This window comes from Glycine max, chromosome 6 (genome assembly GCF_000004515.6).
Source record: "Glycine max cultivar Williams 82 chromosome 6, Glycine_max_v4.0, whole genome shotgun sequence".
NCBI classification, from domain to species: Eukaryota; Viridiplantae; Streptophyta; class Magnoliopsida; order Fabales; family Fabaceae; genus Glycine; species Glycine max.
This window is the reverse complement of record NC_038242.2, coordinates 45,233,077-45,252,592: the sequence shown is the minus strand read 5'-3', so window position 1 is coordinate 45,252,592 and position 19,516 is coordinate 45,233,077. Positions and strand designations below refer to the sequence as shown.

Genomic DNA, 19,516 nt, shown 5'->3' with positions numbered 1-19,516 from the left:
TAAATGTCTTATAATAATGAACTTCAATTAACCCATAAACCAATAATGTATAATTTAGCATCCATTCTATGAGTAATTGAAATAAAATTTTCACTAATTTGGAATTAAACAAAACATAAAGATTTGACCACTTTGGTGATTGCATATCTATCATACATTTAATCCAAATTACTTGATCCAATTTTGAATTGAAATTAGCGTAAGAAAGAGATATTGAATTTCAATTCAAGACATTCAAAAATTGGATTCAGGGCATTTCAAACTCGAAAACAATTATAATATGCACAACGGAAAACAAAATGGTTTGAATAATTTTTGAATTGGAATCAGATTGATTCAGTGTGTGGAAGAAACATCATTCATGGAGAATCATAAATTCAATAACTTATGACTCTAATACCACATGTTAGTTATAGATTCCATACATTTATGTTCAATGAATCCATAACATATTGTAAGGATATTATAATCTATGATTCCCTCGTACAGTTTGAAAATAAGTAGAACTTACCTTGATCCATGAAAGACATAAGTCCTTCAATCTTCTTTGTCCCAATCTATCTCTTTCCTTCTTTTATTTTCCTCTCGTGTTCTTGATGATAATTAGAGGAAAACGCTTATGGCAGAGATGGAACCCTTTGTCTTTTATTAACCAAGTTCCATCAAGTTAGTTATTAGAAGTTTATTAACTTCGCATAAGTTTATTAGAAGTTTATTAACTTCCCGTATTTGCCAGTAAGTCCCTTTATTTTATTAAATCAAGTTTAGGTTCACATGAGTCATATTATTCTAACAGATCCATCATAGGGTTATGCATTTTCCCTGGTCTTATCGGGCATGGTTCTTGATCTCGAAACTCGTTCAACACAAAGAAATGTTGTGGAATCATGTATATGAGAGATGACTAGCAGAGAAAAACACTTATTTTTATTTTTTCAAAAATAAAATAAAATAAAATACTGCCATACCCCTAAATTGAATTAATTAAAACAAATGAGAAAGTTTGATGTAAAATCTGGAAGAAAAAAATCTTGAAGGAAAAATTGACATCTTTATTTCAAGTGTCAATTTTGGCTAAGTGCACGTTGGAGGCTTAGCACTCACTCTAGGCTTAACCTACACTCCAGGCTTAGCGCGTTACATGCTAAGCACGCATAAGGCCCACGAAAAAGCCCAAAGGCGCGTTTAGCGTGAATGCCTGCACTAAGTGCGAAGTAAGTAAGCTACCTATATAAGGAGGAGAGAGAAAACAGAAGGAAAATACACACCGTCTCACAACCCACACACGGGGTCTATCCCTTAGGAGAAACCCTCTCGCTTTCGACATTCTCCTTTTTTCTTGTTGTTAGTCATCCATGACGTGTAAAGCCTCTCATGGTTATGAGAGACTAAACCCCTTTTGTTGGGAGCTAGAAGCTTCAATGCAATTTTGTTTCAATTATTCTTTTCTATTAGTATGGTCTGATCACCCATATAATGTTTAGAGGGTAATGTATTGAAAAATGATTATTTTCTAAAGGATTGGCGAAGGGTATCTTAATAAATTCATTACTATACATAGATTGACATTTATTTTGCTAAAGAATTTTTGCATCTCTTATCTTAATGCGGTTTGTTATTTTATCTCTGCAAAGAAATTTGAGAGAAAAAGATAAATAAACTAGGCCCTTCATGCGGGAAACCAAATATAGGATGCCGGTGGAAACAAGGATTTCATAAAATAGAGAAAATCAATTATATTATATTATAAGTAGTTTTGATATATTAAGCCCCAACATAATTGCAATTTGATCCTATCTTCATCTTATCTTTTATTTTTTTTATTTTATATTTCTATATCTTCTATTTTCTTTTATTTTTATCATCTTTTAATTTAAATATTTTATCTTCTATTTTTATCTTTAAATATTTTATTTTTCTTTTAAATCTTTATCTTATCTCATATCTTTCTTTATCTATTATTTTATTTCCTTATCTCTTGCTTTTAAATTAGATTTGAATTAATCTATCACTGGACTTAACTTCTGATTACTTTACTACTTGTCATAAAATTGGTACATGTCAATCGGTTAACAATTAACACTAGTTTAAATAATTTACTTATTTACCCACGCATCATGTGGGATCCATACCTAGTTTTTTAATAATACCATGAGATCAAGCAGAAAATAGGTAGACAACCAAAGAAGGTACCTAATCTAGTGGCTGATGCCATGTACACAAGTGAAAAATCAGAATCTGACTCGCTAAAATTCAATAAACACAACCTCATTGACAAAGAAGATATTCTGTTAAGAAGGGATTATCTGATGATGATTATAACTTTGAAGAATTAGATAGTGAGACAGCAAATGATGAGCAAAGTCAGCAAACTCCTCTAGTGTCTGTTGTCTCTCCTTCCTAAGCCATTTACTGTAAGGTTCAAAATATCCACACAAACTATTGCTAATTATTCCATTGCAGCCAAAACTTGTCTGTTCTCTTTAACTAGAGATTTTTGTATTGCCAAATGTTATGACAATGGATTGAATAAATGCACGAACATTCATTCATTATTTTTATACAAATACAAGACTTCATGCAAAATGGATAAAATAATTAGGGATTTTAATTCTTTCTGCCATAGAATTCCAGTTACTTACCTTACATTTTTGCTTTACAATGCTCAGAAGAAATTAAGAAAAATAAAAGTTCACATGCAACTCACCAGCTTCTTGTGTCAATATTTTTCTAAATGGAAATATCAAATTCCTAATTTGTAGAAAAAGGAATATTGTCTGCCAACAAAAAACACAAACTAAATCAAGATTATTACAGAAAAATTAAAGCATTGTTTTCCTTTATTCGAAGTTGAAGCCACCAGAATTGTAGAAAGCAACCCCCTAGAAGACCTATTCAAACCAAAAAGGAATTATTCTCAAAACCAAGAGGAAAATATTAAACCATGGAAATCCCAGCACAAATTCTTCCCAAAAGTTCATTAGCGGCAACAACCAGCACTCAATATTTAAAGTTTATTCATAAAACCATGTTGAATCGTGAACTAAGGTTAAATTCTCACAATATTCAAATGAAAATTCCTTCAAATTTGAGAAACCTGATGCATCAGGTATCCAAAACCCTTAGATAGTTAGATTCATCAACTTCTGCAAAAAAAAAAGATGGAAAAATTAAAGAACTGAATGAATAATACTGCTGTGAATTTATTAATTTACAAGGAAAATGTATTCTTTAAACTTGCCTTCGATATGCCACCACACCCCAATGACGGGATGGAACTATTCCAACTCGCGTTTGGGAAGATTTGTTGTATCAAAATCAGATGGTAAACAATGGGAAGGATGTCTGTGCCATTCAAATATTCTCAAACTTTCTAGTGGATAATTGGGACCTTGGAATTAAATATCGTTTCTGATAATAAGTGCTTTAAGGTTTTCCATATCGTTGAAGGCATTCCATTCTATTGATGTTTCTTGTTTGTCAGATATGGGGAAATCCAGACGAATGATTTTAACTTCACTGGTTCCCTGTTAATGCAAAAGACACAAATCAACCACAATACAAGTTAAACGTTTGTAAGATATATCCATGATAAATCAAGATAAGAAGCTAAATCATTCATGAGTCTCACTCACCGGGTTGTCTTCTAAGACTTGAATTATATCTTCTAGTAACCATAATCTCCTCCGCTTGCCTATCTCTTTCGGTGATTTCTGCCTGTCAATCTCTTTACCCATGTTCTCAATCAGGTCATGGAATGTAACTCTATCGTTGTCACTAATCTGCATGAGAGACTTGTCAACAAGCACCTCAATATGGTATTTCATGCAGTTATCATAGAGACTGTGAAGTATATCTTCAATCTCTGTGCGTTTATGGCCTTTCACGCAACAAGTAATGTCAAGAAAAACACTTTTTTCTTCTTCCTCCAAAGCATCAAAGCTTACCTTAAGTATCTTGAAGATTTCCTGATTGGGAATTCTTTGATATTGTTTGATAGCTGATTCCCATACTTTAATACTTTTTCCAAACAGGTTCGAACCTATCACTTCCAAAGCCAATGGAAGGCCAGAAGTCCAAGTTACTACATCATTCAAGACCTGCTTGTAACTTTGATCAACTTCATCATATGTTTTAAAAGCTTTCCATTTAAGCAATTGAATAGCATCATCCGTATCCAATTCTTTCACCTCATGTGTTATTTTGACCCCATAAGATGTTAGGAGTTGTTTGTCCCGAGTGGTGATGATCAGAACCACTCTGGTGCCAGACTTAGACTCCCAATCAGAATTTCCAACAATTGCCTGTAATTGCTTGTGCTCATCAACATCATCTAGAACTAAGAGAACCTTCTTTCCTCTGAGCTTATTTTTTATCATCAAAGTTCCTTGTTGCTCACTTGCTAAGTTGATGTCCTTTTAAGTATTTGTGAAAGAAGGATGCTTTGTATGTGTTTTAACCCTCGTCTGTTTGATTCTTCTCTCACGTTTTGTATGAAACACGAATCATCAAAATCATCCGTATGCAAATTATAAACTGCTCCAGCAAGTGTTGATTTTCCTACCCCGCCCATTCCGTGGATCCCTATCATGGAGATAGCATTACTAGATTCAGCCTTCACAAACATCCTTATTGTTGGCACTTGTGAGTCTAATCCTACCGGGTGATCCGCGACATATCGAAGACTTTATTAACAATCTTCCCAATAAACATGTATTCGTATTCAGCTCTGTTTCAAACAAGAAATTATAGTTGTAGTGAAGTTAAACTAAAACTCTTGTATCCATATCTTGTCAAGGTTAATAAACATTTATTTTCTCTTTTAATTTTAACAAAATTATAAAGCAAAAGCTAGGTAAGGAGGGATACCCATCTTTGAAAGGAAACCCAGCCAAATATGTTACTTCGTGCAGAGCCGTCCTCCATTTCTCCATGTTAGGATGGAACTTTTCCAATTATTAAATACATATCATCCAAACAGTGATTACGCGGACATAACAAACCAACTTGCATAATAAAAAAATACAAAAAAATACCAACTTGATCAGCCTTATTATGCAAAAGGGGGAATATCTGGCTTTCTTTTAGTCAGCGGTCAAAGTCATTCACTGTATCACCGAGGTACAAAGTCTTCACAATTTCATTTGACATGTCTAAAATAATCGTAGTACTACTTTATAGCAATTCCATTTATATATCACAAAAGCAAGAAATTAAGATGTTATATAATAATCCGTTCACTTCATCTCACCAAAACACGTTTAACGTTACTTTCTCTCAGCTCTTGCATTGTATGGTATGGAAACTCTTAGATGCGGTGTGCACTATTTCCCTAATGCATGAATAATTTTTAAGCTAAAATATTTTTTTCTTTCATAAATATAAAAATATACAAAATTTATAGTATGTTTTTATTCTCACAAAGTTGTAATATATTGTTTTTTGGCTTAGACATTTAAACTTACGATAATGACTTTTTAATTGATGTAAATATAACATTTTTTATACCAGTTGTAAGGTTATCAAACTCGAGAGTTTATACGGACTCGTGAGAAATTCATAAACTCGACTAGTGAACTAGACTTGTAGGCTCAAAAGAGTCTACTTTAAATATAAAAAAATAACAAACTATTTATAAATAACATATCAATTAAATATTTTAACAATATAATAAAATAAAATAGTAAATCATAAATTTCGCAATACTTAAATAAACAAGTCAATGCATCACTATTAGATAATAACTTGCAGATGTTATAGTAGTGGTAGATCATTCTCATTAAGAGTTTGATGTTATTAAATGTGTTTTTTTTTATTTGAGAATAACACTAAATGAAATATGTTGAATATTAAACAGATAAAAAAAACCCAATATGACCTATATTTTAGTTTTTTTTTAACTTGCTGACTCGTTGACTCAATGGTAAATTCGAGAGTCTACAGATTTTACTTAAAGTTTATAGAATCTATCCAGAGTCAATTAAAAAAAGAGATTACTCACGAGTCAACTCACAGTGTAAGTGAACTCGTAAACTCAAAGATTAGCGAGTTAATTGAGAATTTGATAATCATAATCAATTGTGCTTATTACTAATATAAAATATGATGTTTTGTTTATATTAGTTGTATATATAATTGATGTAAGCAAATAATTCAAGCAGATTTGGATGTTCAAATCTTGCTCTAAGCAAAAAAAAATGACATTTTAATTTTAAAATAAAAAACATACTGAAAATTTTATTGGAACAAAATCAGAACATTTTATAACTTTTAAATATTATAAGAGTAATTATGGTGGGTTTTTAACAAAGTTAGTATGCATGAGTTTGAAACTCTTTTCGGGTGTTGTTTGTTAAGTACCGTGAAATGCTGTAAACAAAATGTATGGAAAAAGTTAAACCATATCTTGTTCAAGTATGTACAAGTATTTTCTCTTATTAATTGCAGCATCTGACTCCAATCCGTAAGACACACTAGGATGAATTTATTCTCTTTAGTGGAAAAACAGGGCAATGCAAAAACAAAAACAAAAACAAAAATGCGTTCGTGTTAGCTTTATAATAAAACTAGTATGCACGGGTCACTTGGTTAATAAAATTGCAATCATAGGAGTATAATTGAATATTAAATAGATATATAATTATAATGTTGATGAAATGGATATTGTTCAGAGAAAATAAACAAAACATAATTACATATAAAACAAAATATAATCACATATAAAGCGAAAATTATAGCCACTTCCTTTCTCTTCTGATGACTATTTCCCAAATTCTTTCATGTGGCCGGTAATAGAATGATACCTCGTCTCCGTGATGGAAATCATTTTCCCTGAGAAATTTGTACCATGGCCGGACGATACTTTTATCTTTAATGCCGCGGTCAAGTGTAACGACGTCCCATTGCAGAGGAGGTGCATTCTTCCTTATAATTGTCAAGTGATTCTCACATTGTTTCAGATATTTCCTTGCATGTGATGGGATTTCTTGCAGATCATTTATAGAGATTAATAATGTTATTGAAATTCTCATAATAATGCAAGTTAATGTGATTGTATATTACCAGTGGTTGGGGAGCACCCAGTATACATTAGGTAATTTCAGTTCTCTAAGCATGTACACGGGAATGAAGTATTGGTCTACCACATGTCTGTTGATTCAGGGGAGGTGTAAAATGTAGATCAAAGATGGTGTTATCATTGCAGGCAAAGAAGTTGATGATAATAGACTCATAGATTTTTAAATCTGCCCTGACGTCTGAGAGTCCGTCTGCAAAAAAATATCTGCCTCGGTGTTGTTGGACCCGTATTGGGTAGGTTGCTCCATTGTATTTGAACCGAACTTTGTCTGGGTAATTGGGTGCCCATTGTTCATGGTAAAATGGGGGTATCTCTATGAATGTCTGAATATAAAAAGCAAGAAAATGCATGAAAAGAAATAATATGTCAAAAGAGAAAATGAAAAAAGTTAAAGGAACTAAATGAAAATGATATAAACTTCCATGCGAAATCCACAGTCAAAGCAAAATGCTATATATTTACAGTAGAAATGTGGTGAATTGAAAAGCATGCAAATGCAATGGAAGCATGGAAGTCAGCAGAAATAGGCAAAAACAGAACACGCAAGGCAGGAAACAGGGAAAAAATATAACGAAGAGAAATGACATGATCAATCAAAAACCATGCAAATGGAATGTAAGCAATAACCAACAGATGCAAGGGAAGGAAAAAAAGCTTTTTGTATTTTAAACTATAACCTGGTCATTGTGGAAAGCTACTCTAAATTGCTTGATTGCAGGTGGTCTCACAATTGCATATCTGATCTGCATGAACAAAAGATTTGCTAATATCAAAAGTTTAAACCGAAAAAATAATGCATTAGAAGATATAAACTTTGTAAGAGCGGATCCTTACTCTGGTTGAAGCGGTGGAGGATGAGGTACTCATCTTGGGTTTTTCTGAAGTTAAAGTATGGTGATGTGATGTTAAGATGATGTTTGCAGAGGAACGGGTAATATGGGTTAATAGTTGAGTGCACTTGATTAATTGATTTATCTTTTCGATGACATAAGTGGTGGTAGGTTTATGTTGGAAATGATGTAAGTGAATAGTTGCTTCTTGAATGTGAAAGCGAGTGATGATATGAAGAGCCTGAACGTGAATAGTTGTGGAAGTAACCGAACGGTTTTTTTCTGAATGGTTTTAGAAGTGATTGGACTTTAGTGCTGTTTGTGGTGTGCATATAATAGTTGGGCCTTAAATTCGTTAATTTTTTCCATGAGGTTTTCGGCTTAATAGATTAATTAATAGATTAATAATGTAAAGTTCATCTAATCATTAAAGTATTTTACACGTTCTCGTGCTTGAAGTAATTGCAGTATCAACTCTGCCATCACCCATATCTTCTCAATTAATGCCCCTGTGAAACTGTTGTGTGTGCAGTTTCTAAAAAATCAGTAAAATGGAGGCACGTTAGAAAATAGAGAAGAATAGGCAAGATAGAGTAAAAAAACTAAAATTCAAACTGAAATAAATTAAAACAAAATGAAAAGGATTTTCTGTGAGGACTCTAATTTTGCCAGACAGATCAAGTTCCAAAGGATTGTAGTCCACTAACTACTACTACCGCTACTTAGTCAGCCTTATTTATCCTTAGTTTTTTATTTATAATGTGATTTAAAAGATAAGATGTTTAACTGATCTAGCATATTTTGGTATTAATAAAACCACGTGTGTGTTTGTGTATATATATATATATATATATATATGTATGTATATATATATATATATATATATATATATATATATATATGTATGTGTCTATGTGAAAGTGGTGATATGAATGGAATTGTCATTGTTATTTAAAAAATTATAGATTGGTTGTTGTTATTCTTGGTGGATTCTTAGTATTTAAAATCAATAGAATTGTTTGCAAGAAGTGATCACAAAAGAGTAGAATTGAAATTGATTGTCAATTCTCAATATTTAATATCAATTGAATTGTATTGAAGGTTGTAATAACTCAAATTATATAATGCAGTGATAATAGAATATTGAACAATTGATTATTAAAGAATAGAACTGTTTGAGAAAGCATGACAATAGAATTGAATCTGATATTAAACAATTGAAATTTAACTTTTAATGTTTCTGAACACTTCTTTGTATACTACATTGGTGGTGGAATTCATGCTTTTCTGCTCATCATCATGAATCAGAATTTTTAATCCTTTTGCTGAGTTGACCCTTGACAATGCAACATATAATTGGCATGAGTGAATACAGGTTTCGGCAAATAAAGTCCAACCATGAATAATGATTGTCCCTGTGACTTGTTTATTGTCATTGCATAAGATAGCATAATCGGAAATTGTCTTCTTAATAGTTTAAACGGCCAGGGTGATTGTGAAGGAGACATTGACATTCTTGGAATATAAATAGCGAGGCCAATGTTTTTACCTGAGATAATTTCAGCTGCAATTACATGTTCTGCCATCTTTGTCACCACTAATCTAGTACCGTTACATAGACCTTGATTTTGGTCGAGGTTTCTTAACAGCATTATAGGACTTCCAATTTTAAGTTTGATAGAATGAGTTGGCAAACCGGATGTTTTCAATGAATTAAGGAATTCAGTAGTAATTGATTGGAAATACGAATTCTCACTGGTTTCTGATTTATCAAGGGAATCAGAGCTTAGATATTCCATGTGGTCACCTATGATTTGCAAAATTACAATTTCAGTGGTTATATTTTTGTCTGAGCAAGTGACAATTAAATAAGTAATGATATAATTACCTGGAATGAAGGATAGCACATAATCATTGATTTGTTCTACCGTTTCATTTGTTGAAGCTAGTATTGCCTTTGATTTAAAGAATTCAGGATTATTGTGGTGCTGATCTAAGTCTGGGAATGTTGATTTGACTATAGCACTAATTGGATCATCATATTGAGTAATGAGTAGATGAGCAGGAATTTGAATTGTAGCATAACCATCATTTTCATCATCTATAATTCCATCTCCAACGTCTAGAATCCATTTAGCAAATGTGGCAGTTTCTTGTTCATCAACTGATTCTAGATTGTTGTGTAAGTGCATGTTTTTGGTCAAGGTCAATATTTCACACGAATCCCATAGATAGGATGAATTGATTGCTGCATTTACAATGTCTGAGCGCGTTCCTCTTGGGATGACTGGTAGTATTTGGCGAAAATCTCCACCAAATACTATAACTTTGCCTCCAAATATTTGACTTGACTTTGATTTATCTGTGATAATATCTCTTAAACTTTGATCAAGCGCTTCAAAACAGAATTTATGGGCCATTGGTGCTTCATCCCAAATTATTAGGCTTGTCTGGTTCAATAATTCTGCTAATTCGGTGCCTTGATGAATATTACATGTTGAGTCTTCAAAAATTGGTATAGGAATTTTAAATCTGGAATGTGCAGTTCTGCCTCCTGGTAATAATAGAGAGGCTATTCCGCTAGAAGCAACAATAATCACAATTTGATTTTCTGCTCTCAATGAATTTGCTAATGTTCTCCATATGAATGTTTTTCCTGTGCCTACAAATCCGTATAGAAAAAACATTCCACCTTCATTGTTGTTGACAACTTGGATAATTCTATGATAAATTGTTTTTTGTTCATCTGCATTGATAGGTAAGCTGATGTTATATTGAAATGAAGATTAATTTAGTCATTGATGGAAACAATTAAGTGAGGGTAGATTGCCTGTTATTAATAGAATATTAAAAGCATCAATATAATTTATAATTCCCAATGACCATTTTTTATAAGATGTTAACTGTCATTAATAGAATTTATAATATATGAATAGGTATATTGCCTGTCATGGATGCAAAAAGATGTTCAAATTCTGATCTCGTTTCATCATGGTTGTAGTCGAGTTCTGATAATACCAAGTTGTTTTGTAGGTAGGATGTGAGGTTAATATCCTGAGGATATGGCATTGTAGGATAGTCTTTTAGTGATCTTTGGTTTATGTGCAATAGTTTTTCAATTTCAATCAATGTCAAATTTCTAAGAGTATCATCATTGATCTGTAGTGAATGATTGTGACCATTGTTGTGGAACATAAAAACTATTACAGCCTACCTAAGTTGATTGTTGATTTAGTATATTGATATGCAATGTCATCAGCTAGCCAATGCCAACATTGATTCCAAACTTCTTCAGGTTTGCTCATGGCACCTGTTAACAGAATTAATACAAAACAATTTCCTTAGATAATTAGTTGTGCCCCAGTCCTTGGCCTCTTTGATTGCCTCAACATATTCTCTGTCATCTTGTAGAAAGCCCATTGCAAAACATGCTTCTCTATATGTTGGATATTGGATATTCGCAACAGTCCTGATATCCTCAAATGAAGTAGGTCCTTTGCAGCTGCCAAGCATCATTCTTAAATAAAACAATTCTCCTGTGGTTGGTGGTACCCATATGAGTTTTCCAATGATATATCCTTTTTTTCTGGGTTGCCATGATCTGTTTCTTTTATTATATACAAACTTTGACACAAATTGCGAATAAGTTAGATTCCTGGCCTCATCAAAATCTTTATTAGTGTTCATCCAAGCTAGGAATTTTGAATCTGAAATAGTTGGTTTCGATAGTACATCATCTATATCATTATGATCTTCATAAATAATGTTGTGTTGATCTGGAAGATGAAAATACAATCTCTCAACAACAGGCTTTCTACCATGGATTGGAAAAGCAAATATTCTCCAAGCAGCTTCACAGGGAGAAATGTATCTGTGATATAGGTTAGTTAGTAAAAATAATAGTGAGATAATAAATTATGCAGGTTAAGATGAAATTACTTGCAATCTAGATATTCTTTAAGTTCATCATTTTGAATATTTACATTTTGAGCTGCGTTATCGCTATCAGAAAGCATAACAGCAGTCACCCTGTCATAGCCTTTGTTTATGTATTTAAATAAATATTTGATTGAAGTACTTTGATTACACCATTCAATATTTATATGAGCCCGATATTTTTTCAGTAATTTTGGATTGTAAGGTACTACATATCTGTTATCAATGATAACACCATTCTTTGAAATTGAATGACCATTGTTTCTTCAACGATAGACTGGATAACCGTTTGAATCCAAAAGAGTATGAGGCTGAAATTGTTTAGGATAAAAATGACTGCATTTGCCTTCTTTCATACATGGAGAGTTGGGTTGTAAAATTCCGCATGGGCCATGTATCATATGGTTCTCCACCAATCTGTAGAGTTCTGGGTCATCTTGATGGGAAGGTATTTCAACTGATATTATCTAATCAATGTCAGTTGAAGATGGATATTTATTGTCTGGATGCAGAAATAGTAATAAATGCACGTGAGGGAGTCCTCGCTTTTGAAACTCTATAGTATGCATATTTGTGATCCACAAAAGATAAAGTTACGATGGTAAGTATAATTCTGTATTTCATATCTGTAAAAGTGTTGGTTAAATTGTAATATTTTAGCTATTAATATGTACGTTATAGAGCAAAGAAAAATCTCCAAATGACCAACTAATATTTGTATTTAATTTAAGTATAAAAACTGATGATCAACTAAACTCTATAAAATGCATATCTGTGATTCACAAAAGATAATGTTATGATGGTAAGTATAATTCTGTATTTCATATCTGTAAAAGCGTTGGTTAAATTGTAATATTTTAGCCATTAATATCTGCGTTATACAACAAACAAAAATGGCCAAACGACCAAGTTATATTTGTATTTAAGTATAAAAATGATGGTCAACTTACATGCAACCACTTTTCCCAGTAATTGACCCTTTGTTAAGTCTGACAGCATGTGTTCATATTTTAATCTGAAAATTTGTGATACAATATCTGGCCTGTCAGTCGGTTTGAGATTCAAAGGTGAAAGTAATCTACGAATTTCAGGCCCATTTGGATTACAGGTTAGAGTAATAAAAATATTTGGAAAACCAACATGACTGCATATTGCCATACCATCAAAGTAAAGTTGATCCATATAACGTGGGCTCCCAACAAACGTTGAGGGTAAGATGACTCTTTTTCCCTTGGTTAAGCCTTTAGCTGTTCCAGTATCCAATGAAGTTTGTAAGCTAAAATACTTATCAACTCTAAGCTTCTTTTGGTTGTTTATGATATAGCTAAGTCTTTCATATTCCACCATGGTATAACCTTCAACAATGAATTGTTGAAATAATTTTCAAGAATGCAATAAAGTCTGTGCTTCATTTGACCTAGACTGAAGTCTATAAGCAAACCACTCTCTCATTGTCAGACGGTTTCGCTTTCTTTTTTTGCTGGATGAAGTAGAACGATGAAGTATGTCAGCTCTATATCCGTCTTCTCCATAAGGAAAGAGTAGAGGATACTGTAGCGGTAGATAGCTAGGATGAAGTTCATGGATTCTTTGTAATTCTCCATTTTGAGTTTCAACAATAATGTCTCTTTTTGAGCCTGGATGAAAATCGCCAACAATAAGTGCAGCAATTTCCGGAACATTAGGCATATTATATACACGACCATCTTTTCCCCGAGCAGCTATGAGTTGCAATTTGATATTATTGGCTTGATCAGCTGCCAATCTATTTCTGGCCATTCTAAAACTTTTAGCATGAGAATTGTGTTGATCGAGCATTTGACTTAAAGCCGAAACAATATGATTCTGAATTCCGAAATATTGACTGAAAAAACAATATTTAAAAATATTCATAACTACACAAACTATTGTAAGTGAATGAATAATTTTCTCACTGACAGAAATAAAAAAACTTCTACCTCATGACATTAATTCTATTTTGCACTTCATTTTCTGTGTCAAAGATATATAGCTGTGCAAATTTGGGTTTGTTCCCAGGCATTGGTAATAGACTGCCTATTCTATGGCATGGTTGCCCCTGTATTCTGATCGTAGGAGGTCCTCTTGAATTATTAATTGTTTTATCTAGCTTAATTCCAGCAGAAGTAAAGGCAAACATTATGTTGTATGCTCGCAAATTATGTTGATAATTTTTACTATCAATTGTATCATCATGAAATAGAAGTTGTTGCAGATATTGGGGTGGATTTTGTAATAATGGCAATTCAACTTTGCCATCTCCCCAACATAAACTGAACCTTGGATTCTGACAATTCTTATTTTTTGCTATTCTTTCATCATACCACATTTGTGCATTACAATATCTACATTGGATGAGTTGATCACCAAGATCAGAATATCCTGAAATTGTTCAATATCATACTACAATATCATGATCAGAATTTTGAATATTAATTTAAGAACATGTACAGTAGCATATGAAACTGGAAATCAGAATTATAGTCATTACCTTCAGTGTTGATTACAGGCTGATTAGTTGGAGATTGACAATCCTCGAAGGGAGTCATAAAATTAGAGCCTGAACCTGCATAAATTAGAAATATATATATAATAGCAATATTTGAAACATAGCAAAAAAGTGCAGGAAACATTTTTTTTCAGTACCTTGTGTGGATTCAGAATTTTCACTTTCTGATGAATCAGAAACAATCACTACAAAATAAAGAGGAAACAAAAGAAAATGTGATTAAGGCAGCTAAGTAAATTCATTTCTTCCAGAACATGGTATATCAGATGTCTCACTATTATATTCTAAAGTGCAATTAACTGTTGGTTGTGAAGATGACTGAGCATGACCATGTCACTTCTGCTGCATAACACGTTTTCTGTTGGTCTTCGCTTTTGCAGAATCACATCTCTTTGCATGTTGATAGTTCTGCATGTTGAAAATAACTAAAGGCAGAATTGAGTTAATTGTGAACTAAACAATAGATTCACATGCAAACGAAGATCCAAATACTTGTTTTAAATGTGCAGAAACTACAATAAAATTAGAAGATGAAAAAAATCCAGAATGAAGCATTTCATTGTTTCTTGATTATAGTCTGACTATTAGTGGTGACATAAATTAGAAATACATATAATAGCAATGTGTAAACCATAGCAAAAAAGAGGATGAAACATTTTTTTTCAGTACCTTGTGTGGATTCAGAATCTTCACTTTTTGATGAATCAGACGCAATCACTAAAAAAATAGAGAAAAAACAAAAGAAAATGTGATTAAGGCAGCTAAGTAAATTGATTTCTTGCAGAACATGCTATATGAGATGTCTCACTATTATATTCTGAAGTGCAGTTAAGTGTTGGTTGTGAAGATGACTGAGCATGACCATGTCGCTTCTATTGCATAATACGTTTTCTGTTGATCCTGGCTTTTGCAGAATCAGATCTCTTTGCATGTTGATAGTTCTGCATGTTGAAAATGACTAAAGGCAGAATTGGGTGAATTATAAACTAAACAATAGATTTATGTTGAAACGAAGAACCAAACGCTTATTTCAAATCTGCAGAAACTACGATAAAATTAGAAGATGGAATAAATTGGAGATGGGAGACTTCATTCGTTATGGATTATAGGCTGACTATTAGTGGTGGAATTTCCTGGATTAGATATGTTTGCATGTTGCCAATTCTATATATTGAAAAGGGTAATGATAGAATTGCCAGAATTGTAAGGTAAAGAGATGAGACCAAAGGTAGATGACATAGCAAAACTATGATGCAACATCAACAGCTAGCAAAATTGGTAATATAGAAATCATGACACTTGGTTTCGGCAAAAATTGGGTTTTGGGACTGTTTCTAAGCTTGGAATGAAAGATATTGTCTATTTAGGACTCTGGTGGCAATCTAAACACACAAACCAAGGCCATGATGGAAAATAGGTAAGGTAGAAATGATCATAGTTATTGGCGGAAACATTGACTTCTGTAACTGCTACTAAGCTTGCAATGGAAGACATTGTATATATGTTGATGAATTTTCCATTCACTAACACAAATTTGTTTAATTTGTACGCTCAAATCTATTAGCTCATGTGTTCAATTTGAAATATGAAATTTCTATTTTACATCTTTTATTTGGCATTATGTAACACTGTCCAGCGCATCACAAATTTTTCTTTGATTTCTCTTCCCCATAGATTTGACCTGTTTTATATAGTTCTACTTTGCTGTAGTTAAAATCAAGATTAAAGTTGCGTAAGCCATCAATGAAGTTAAAAATTGCAACTAAAATATCGAACACATGATTTTAGCAAAGCAGTGATAACTACAAAAATGGAATGATAACATTCATGGCAAACACATTCCAAATATGGAAATATGATGTCAGGATAGAAACTTTGATTAATTTAAAGAGCAGCTCGATTGAGAAGGAAAACTAAAACTAAAAATTTAGCACAATCCTCTGCATGTTATTTTTTTCTTAATCTGATTTTTTTCCTGTTATTTTCACGGAATTGAGATGGGAATGGAATTCATTAAGCAGTTAATCAAGAAACAGATTAAAAACGTGAGAATATCGAGTAGCAACATGATCGCCAACGTAGCTATAAATTTTCCTCCTTGGTTGTTTTTTAATATTTGATGTTATTTGAACACCAATTTATCTCCTTCACTGTTTTTTTTTATTTAGGCTAACTCCGCCATTAATTTGTTAGAACCATATAGACCATCAAAGGTATGATAAACAACAATTCAATTGTATCGAGGACAACTAAACAAAGAATACTGGGAAAATCAATTGTTTTCAATGCCATATTTAATATAAGAAAACTTGCAATACTACAGCAGGAACACAATACAGACAGATCTCAATTTAGAACGTCTAAAAGCATGAATCCAAAAAAACCGATTTTCAAATGTGCAAATGCAGTGATAACAAAAACTACATAATTGTTTGTTCAATATGCCAATATTTTAATAGCAGTGTGAAAACACAACAATAAGAATCTGGAATCAGCTAAATTAGCTTTTATGAGAATGTCTTGTTAATTTGTTAGACGATAGTTGGGCTGGCGAAATTTGAGAGCTCCCTAACTCATCATCGGCTTCATTAGATGGAATCCGCTTTTTGGGTGTTAAAGGCAATCCCGCAACCAGATCATGGTCAGCTGTGACAGACAGAGATTGCTGCATAAAGAATAAACTGGTAAATTAAAAAAATATAAGATATCAATGTTCATGACAGCAACATTAACTCACACATTCAGCATGCGTAGCATCATTGCAATCAGCATTGGAAGGATCTATTTTGGAACATGCCTGCACCATATATAAGTTGATGATAGTCAAACTCATGAATCATATCATCATGACAACAATGTCTAAAATAGATATCAGAAAAGAACACCTCACTATCAGGCAGCATCTCGAGAACAACATTGATCAAATCTAGGTCTTTTGAGTATCTAAGTACAACTGCATTTTTGAATTTTGATTGAATCCTGACCTTAAAAGCAAGCATATGACCCAACAATTTGTCAAGTGCTTGAGGGGAAGCATCCAAATCAAGATCACCATCCTGCCAGAAACAGCAGAAATTCACCAGCTGCCAGTTACAACTCGAAGAACAAAATATAATACATAAAATGAGAAGCAGCATATGATAAAGCATGAACATACTTCAATCTTGACCCTATTCACATCATCAGCTGTTTCACCAATCAATTCAGCACATTCATGGTCCCAGAGCAAAAATGTGCTGCTCTCATTGTTTTGGGTAACCATGACTTCAACTTTATACCTACCAATTTAGTTGCCAGTCAAAAACAAAATACTGAATAAAACATGTTAATGGACTAAAACTCAAATTACCTCAGAACAGGCTGATCATTATCCTTGCCACATCCACATGTGAATGGTCCTGTTTGGATGTCAGTTTTCCTATGACATTGAGCACAGGCTGGATAAGACCATGAATGGTTATCCATGACTATTTTGCTAATAGTCCCCACCGTAACACAAACAACGTCCTTTTAAAAAACCATAACAATCAAATTGCCAACAATAAAATGCCGTTGTTAGACACATTAGCTATAATATATGGATGTGAACAAATCTAGCCAAATTCGACTTCCAACTGCAATGAATATAAAATAAACACAGATAACAGGTCCACCTCAGAAATGGCATCGATTTCTAAAATAGTTTTGGCTTCAGCCTTTGAAAGAAACGAATCCTTTGATGATAGCTGACTTCCCCCTGAAACTTGTGAGGTTGCTTGATCGCCAGGTAGCAAAACTCGACTCACCTCAACACCTAAATCTAAAAGCCTAAGCCAATCGAATAAATAGAATAAAGCAACAGAAAACAATCAAGACGATTGTCACACAAATTTAACAACCACAGAGCAAAGATGATAAGCAAAATACCTCTCTTTAAATTCCTGAATTTCCAATATAGGATCATTAATCAATAGTTTTGACGCCTTGAAGGAATTGCTCACTGAAGCTGGATAACTTCCTGTAAATGCCAACAACAACAACAACAAAACTCAGCTATTGAGTATCCAAATCAGCAAATAAAATATCATACTTACCCTGTGCATCTTTTATTCTGGCATGTGTCAATATAATAACCATCGGCCCATCATCCCCACGTTCATTCAAATAGGATAGGAACTGAGTACAGTAATTCTCCCAAAGTGTGCAAGACAAAATTTCACCACTACAGCAAAGAAACAACATTACATCCATCACCTCATAAGGATAAGATAGACATAAGCACCATGCAAAATGAAAAATAAAATTCTCGACAATATAAACTCTAAATAACCAAATATACACAGGAGATAGCAAAAACTGTAATTAACCGTGACCTCAAATCCTTCATTCTAAAAACAACCCTGGTATTTTTCGATGAAACATGCCGAAAGACCACCTGATCAACAACCCCATAATATCTTAAACCACCAGAAATGAAAATAGGTCATCGAAAAAAACCCAAAGAAGTTATGATCAAAATGAAAGCACAAATTGCGATTGTACTCACCAACCAACAGGCCAGACACAAAATTGCCAGCAACAACATTTGCAAATTCAACAAATCTAAATTCCTTAAAAGGCAGTTCATGCAAATTAGCTTCTCTAACAACCGTCACTCCAATAAAAAATAACTTGTACTCATGTTCGCACACTCTAAATTGACCATCATTCTTAACAACTTTGAAATTATGCATAACATAAGTGCAATTCTCTTTCAAATCAGCTTTCCAAGACTTGAGGTGGTCCGATTTACAAATAGCATGAATTTGATCACCCTGAAATATGCAAACTATATAATCAATAAATGACATGAACAAAAATCCAACAATCAAATAGAGAGCACAAAATATACCTCAGAATCAACAAAAACCATTTCCGATTGCTCAGACTTGTTAGGAGTCCCAACAAACCAAAGATCGATGATCCTAACAGCAAGCTTAAGCGCTTCTTTTGATCCATCAATAGACCTAATCTTGTCAGGAATCCTCGCCATAAAATTACATAGGCCTGCCAATTCTAAATGAAAAATGTAATAAATCCAAAACCATGCAAATGCTATGTAAAGAATGATTGTCAATTTAGAATAGAAAATAATGCTAACAAAAAATAGAATAGCAACACAGACTC

At 32.9% G+C, this 19,516-nt stretch overlaps 1 protein-coding gene and 1 pseudogene across 1 annotated transcript; both read right to left on the bottom strand.

The window, feature by feature from the left end:
• Window positions 1–527: 527 nt before the first annotated feature.
• LOC100783190 (putative disease resistance protein At4g11170) lies at window positions 528–4,995 on the bottom strand. The gene is made up of 3 exons (XM_014776758.2): window positions 4,870–4,995; window positions 3,636–4,729; window positions 528–3,527 (listed from the first exon to the last, which is right to left on the bottom strand). Exons 2-3 carry the CDS (start codon window positions 4,377–4,379, stop codon window positions 3,399–3,401), a joined length of 873 nt encoding a protein of 290 aa, XP_014632244.1. The 5' UTR covers window positions 4,380–4,729; window positions 4,870–4,995; the 3' UTR covers window positions 528–3,398.
• A 4,137-nt stretch (window positions 4,996–9,132) lies between these two features.
• Window positions 9,133–18,684, bottom strand: LOC106799110 (uncharacterized; annotated as a pseudogene).
• Window positions 18,685–19,516: the final 832 nt, after the last annotated feature.

Coding starts and splice junctions, on each gene's coding strand:
- LOC100783190 (XM_014776758.2), bottom strand. CDS start 4,379: ATGATAAAAAATAAGCTCAGAGGAAAGAAGGTTCTCTTAGTTCTAGAT. Junction 3,528..3,635: donor AAGTCTTAGAAGACAACCCG/GTGAGTGAGACT, acceptor TTGCATTAACAG/GGAACCAGTGAAGTTAAAAT.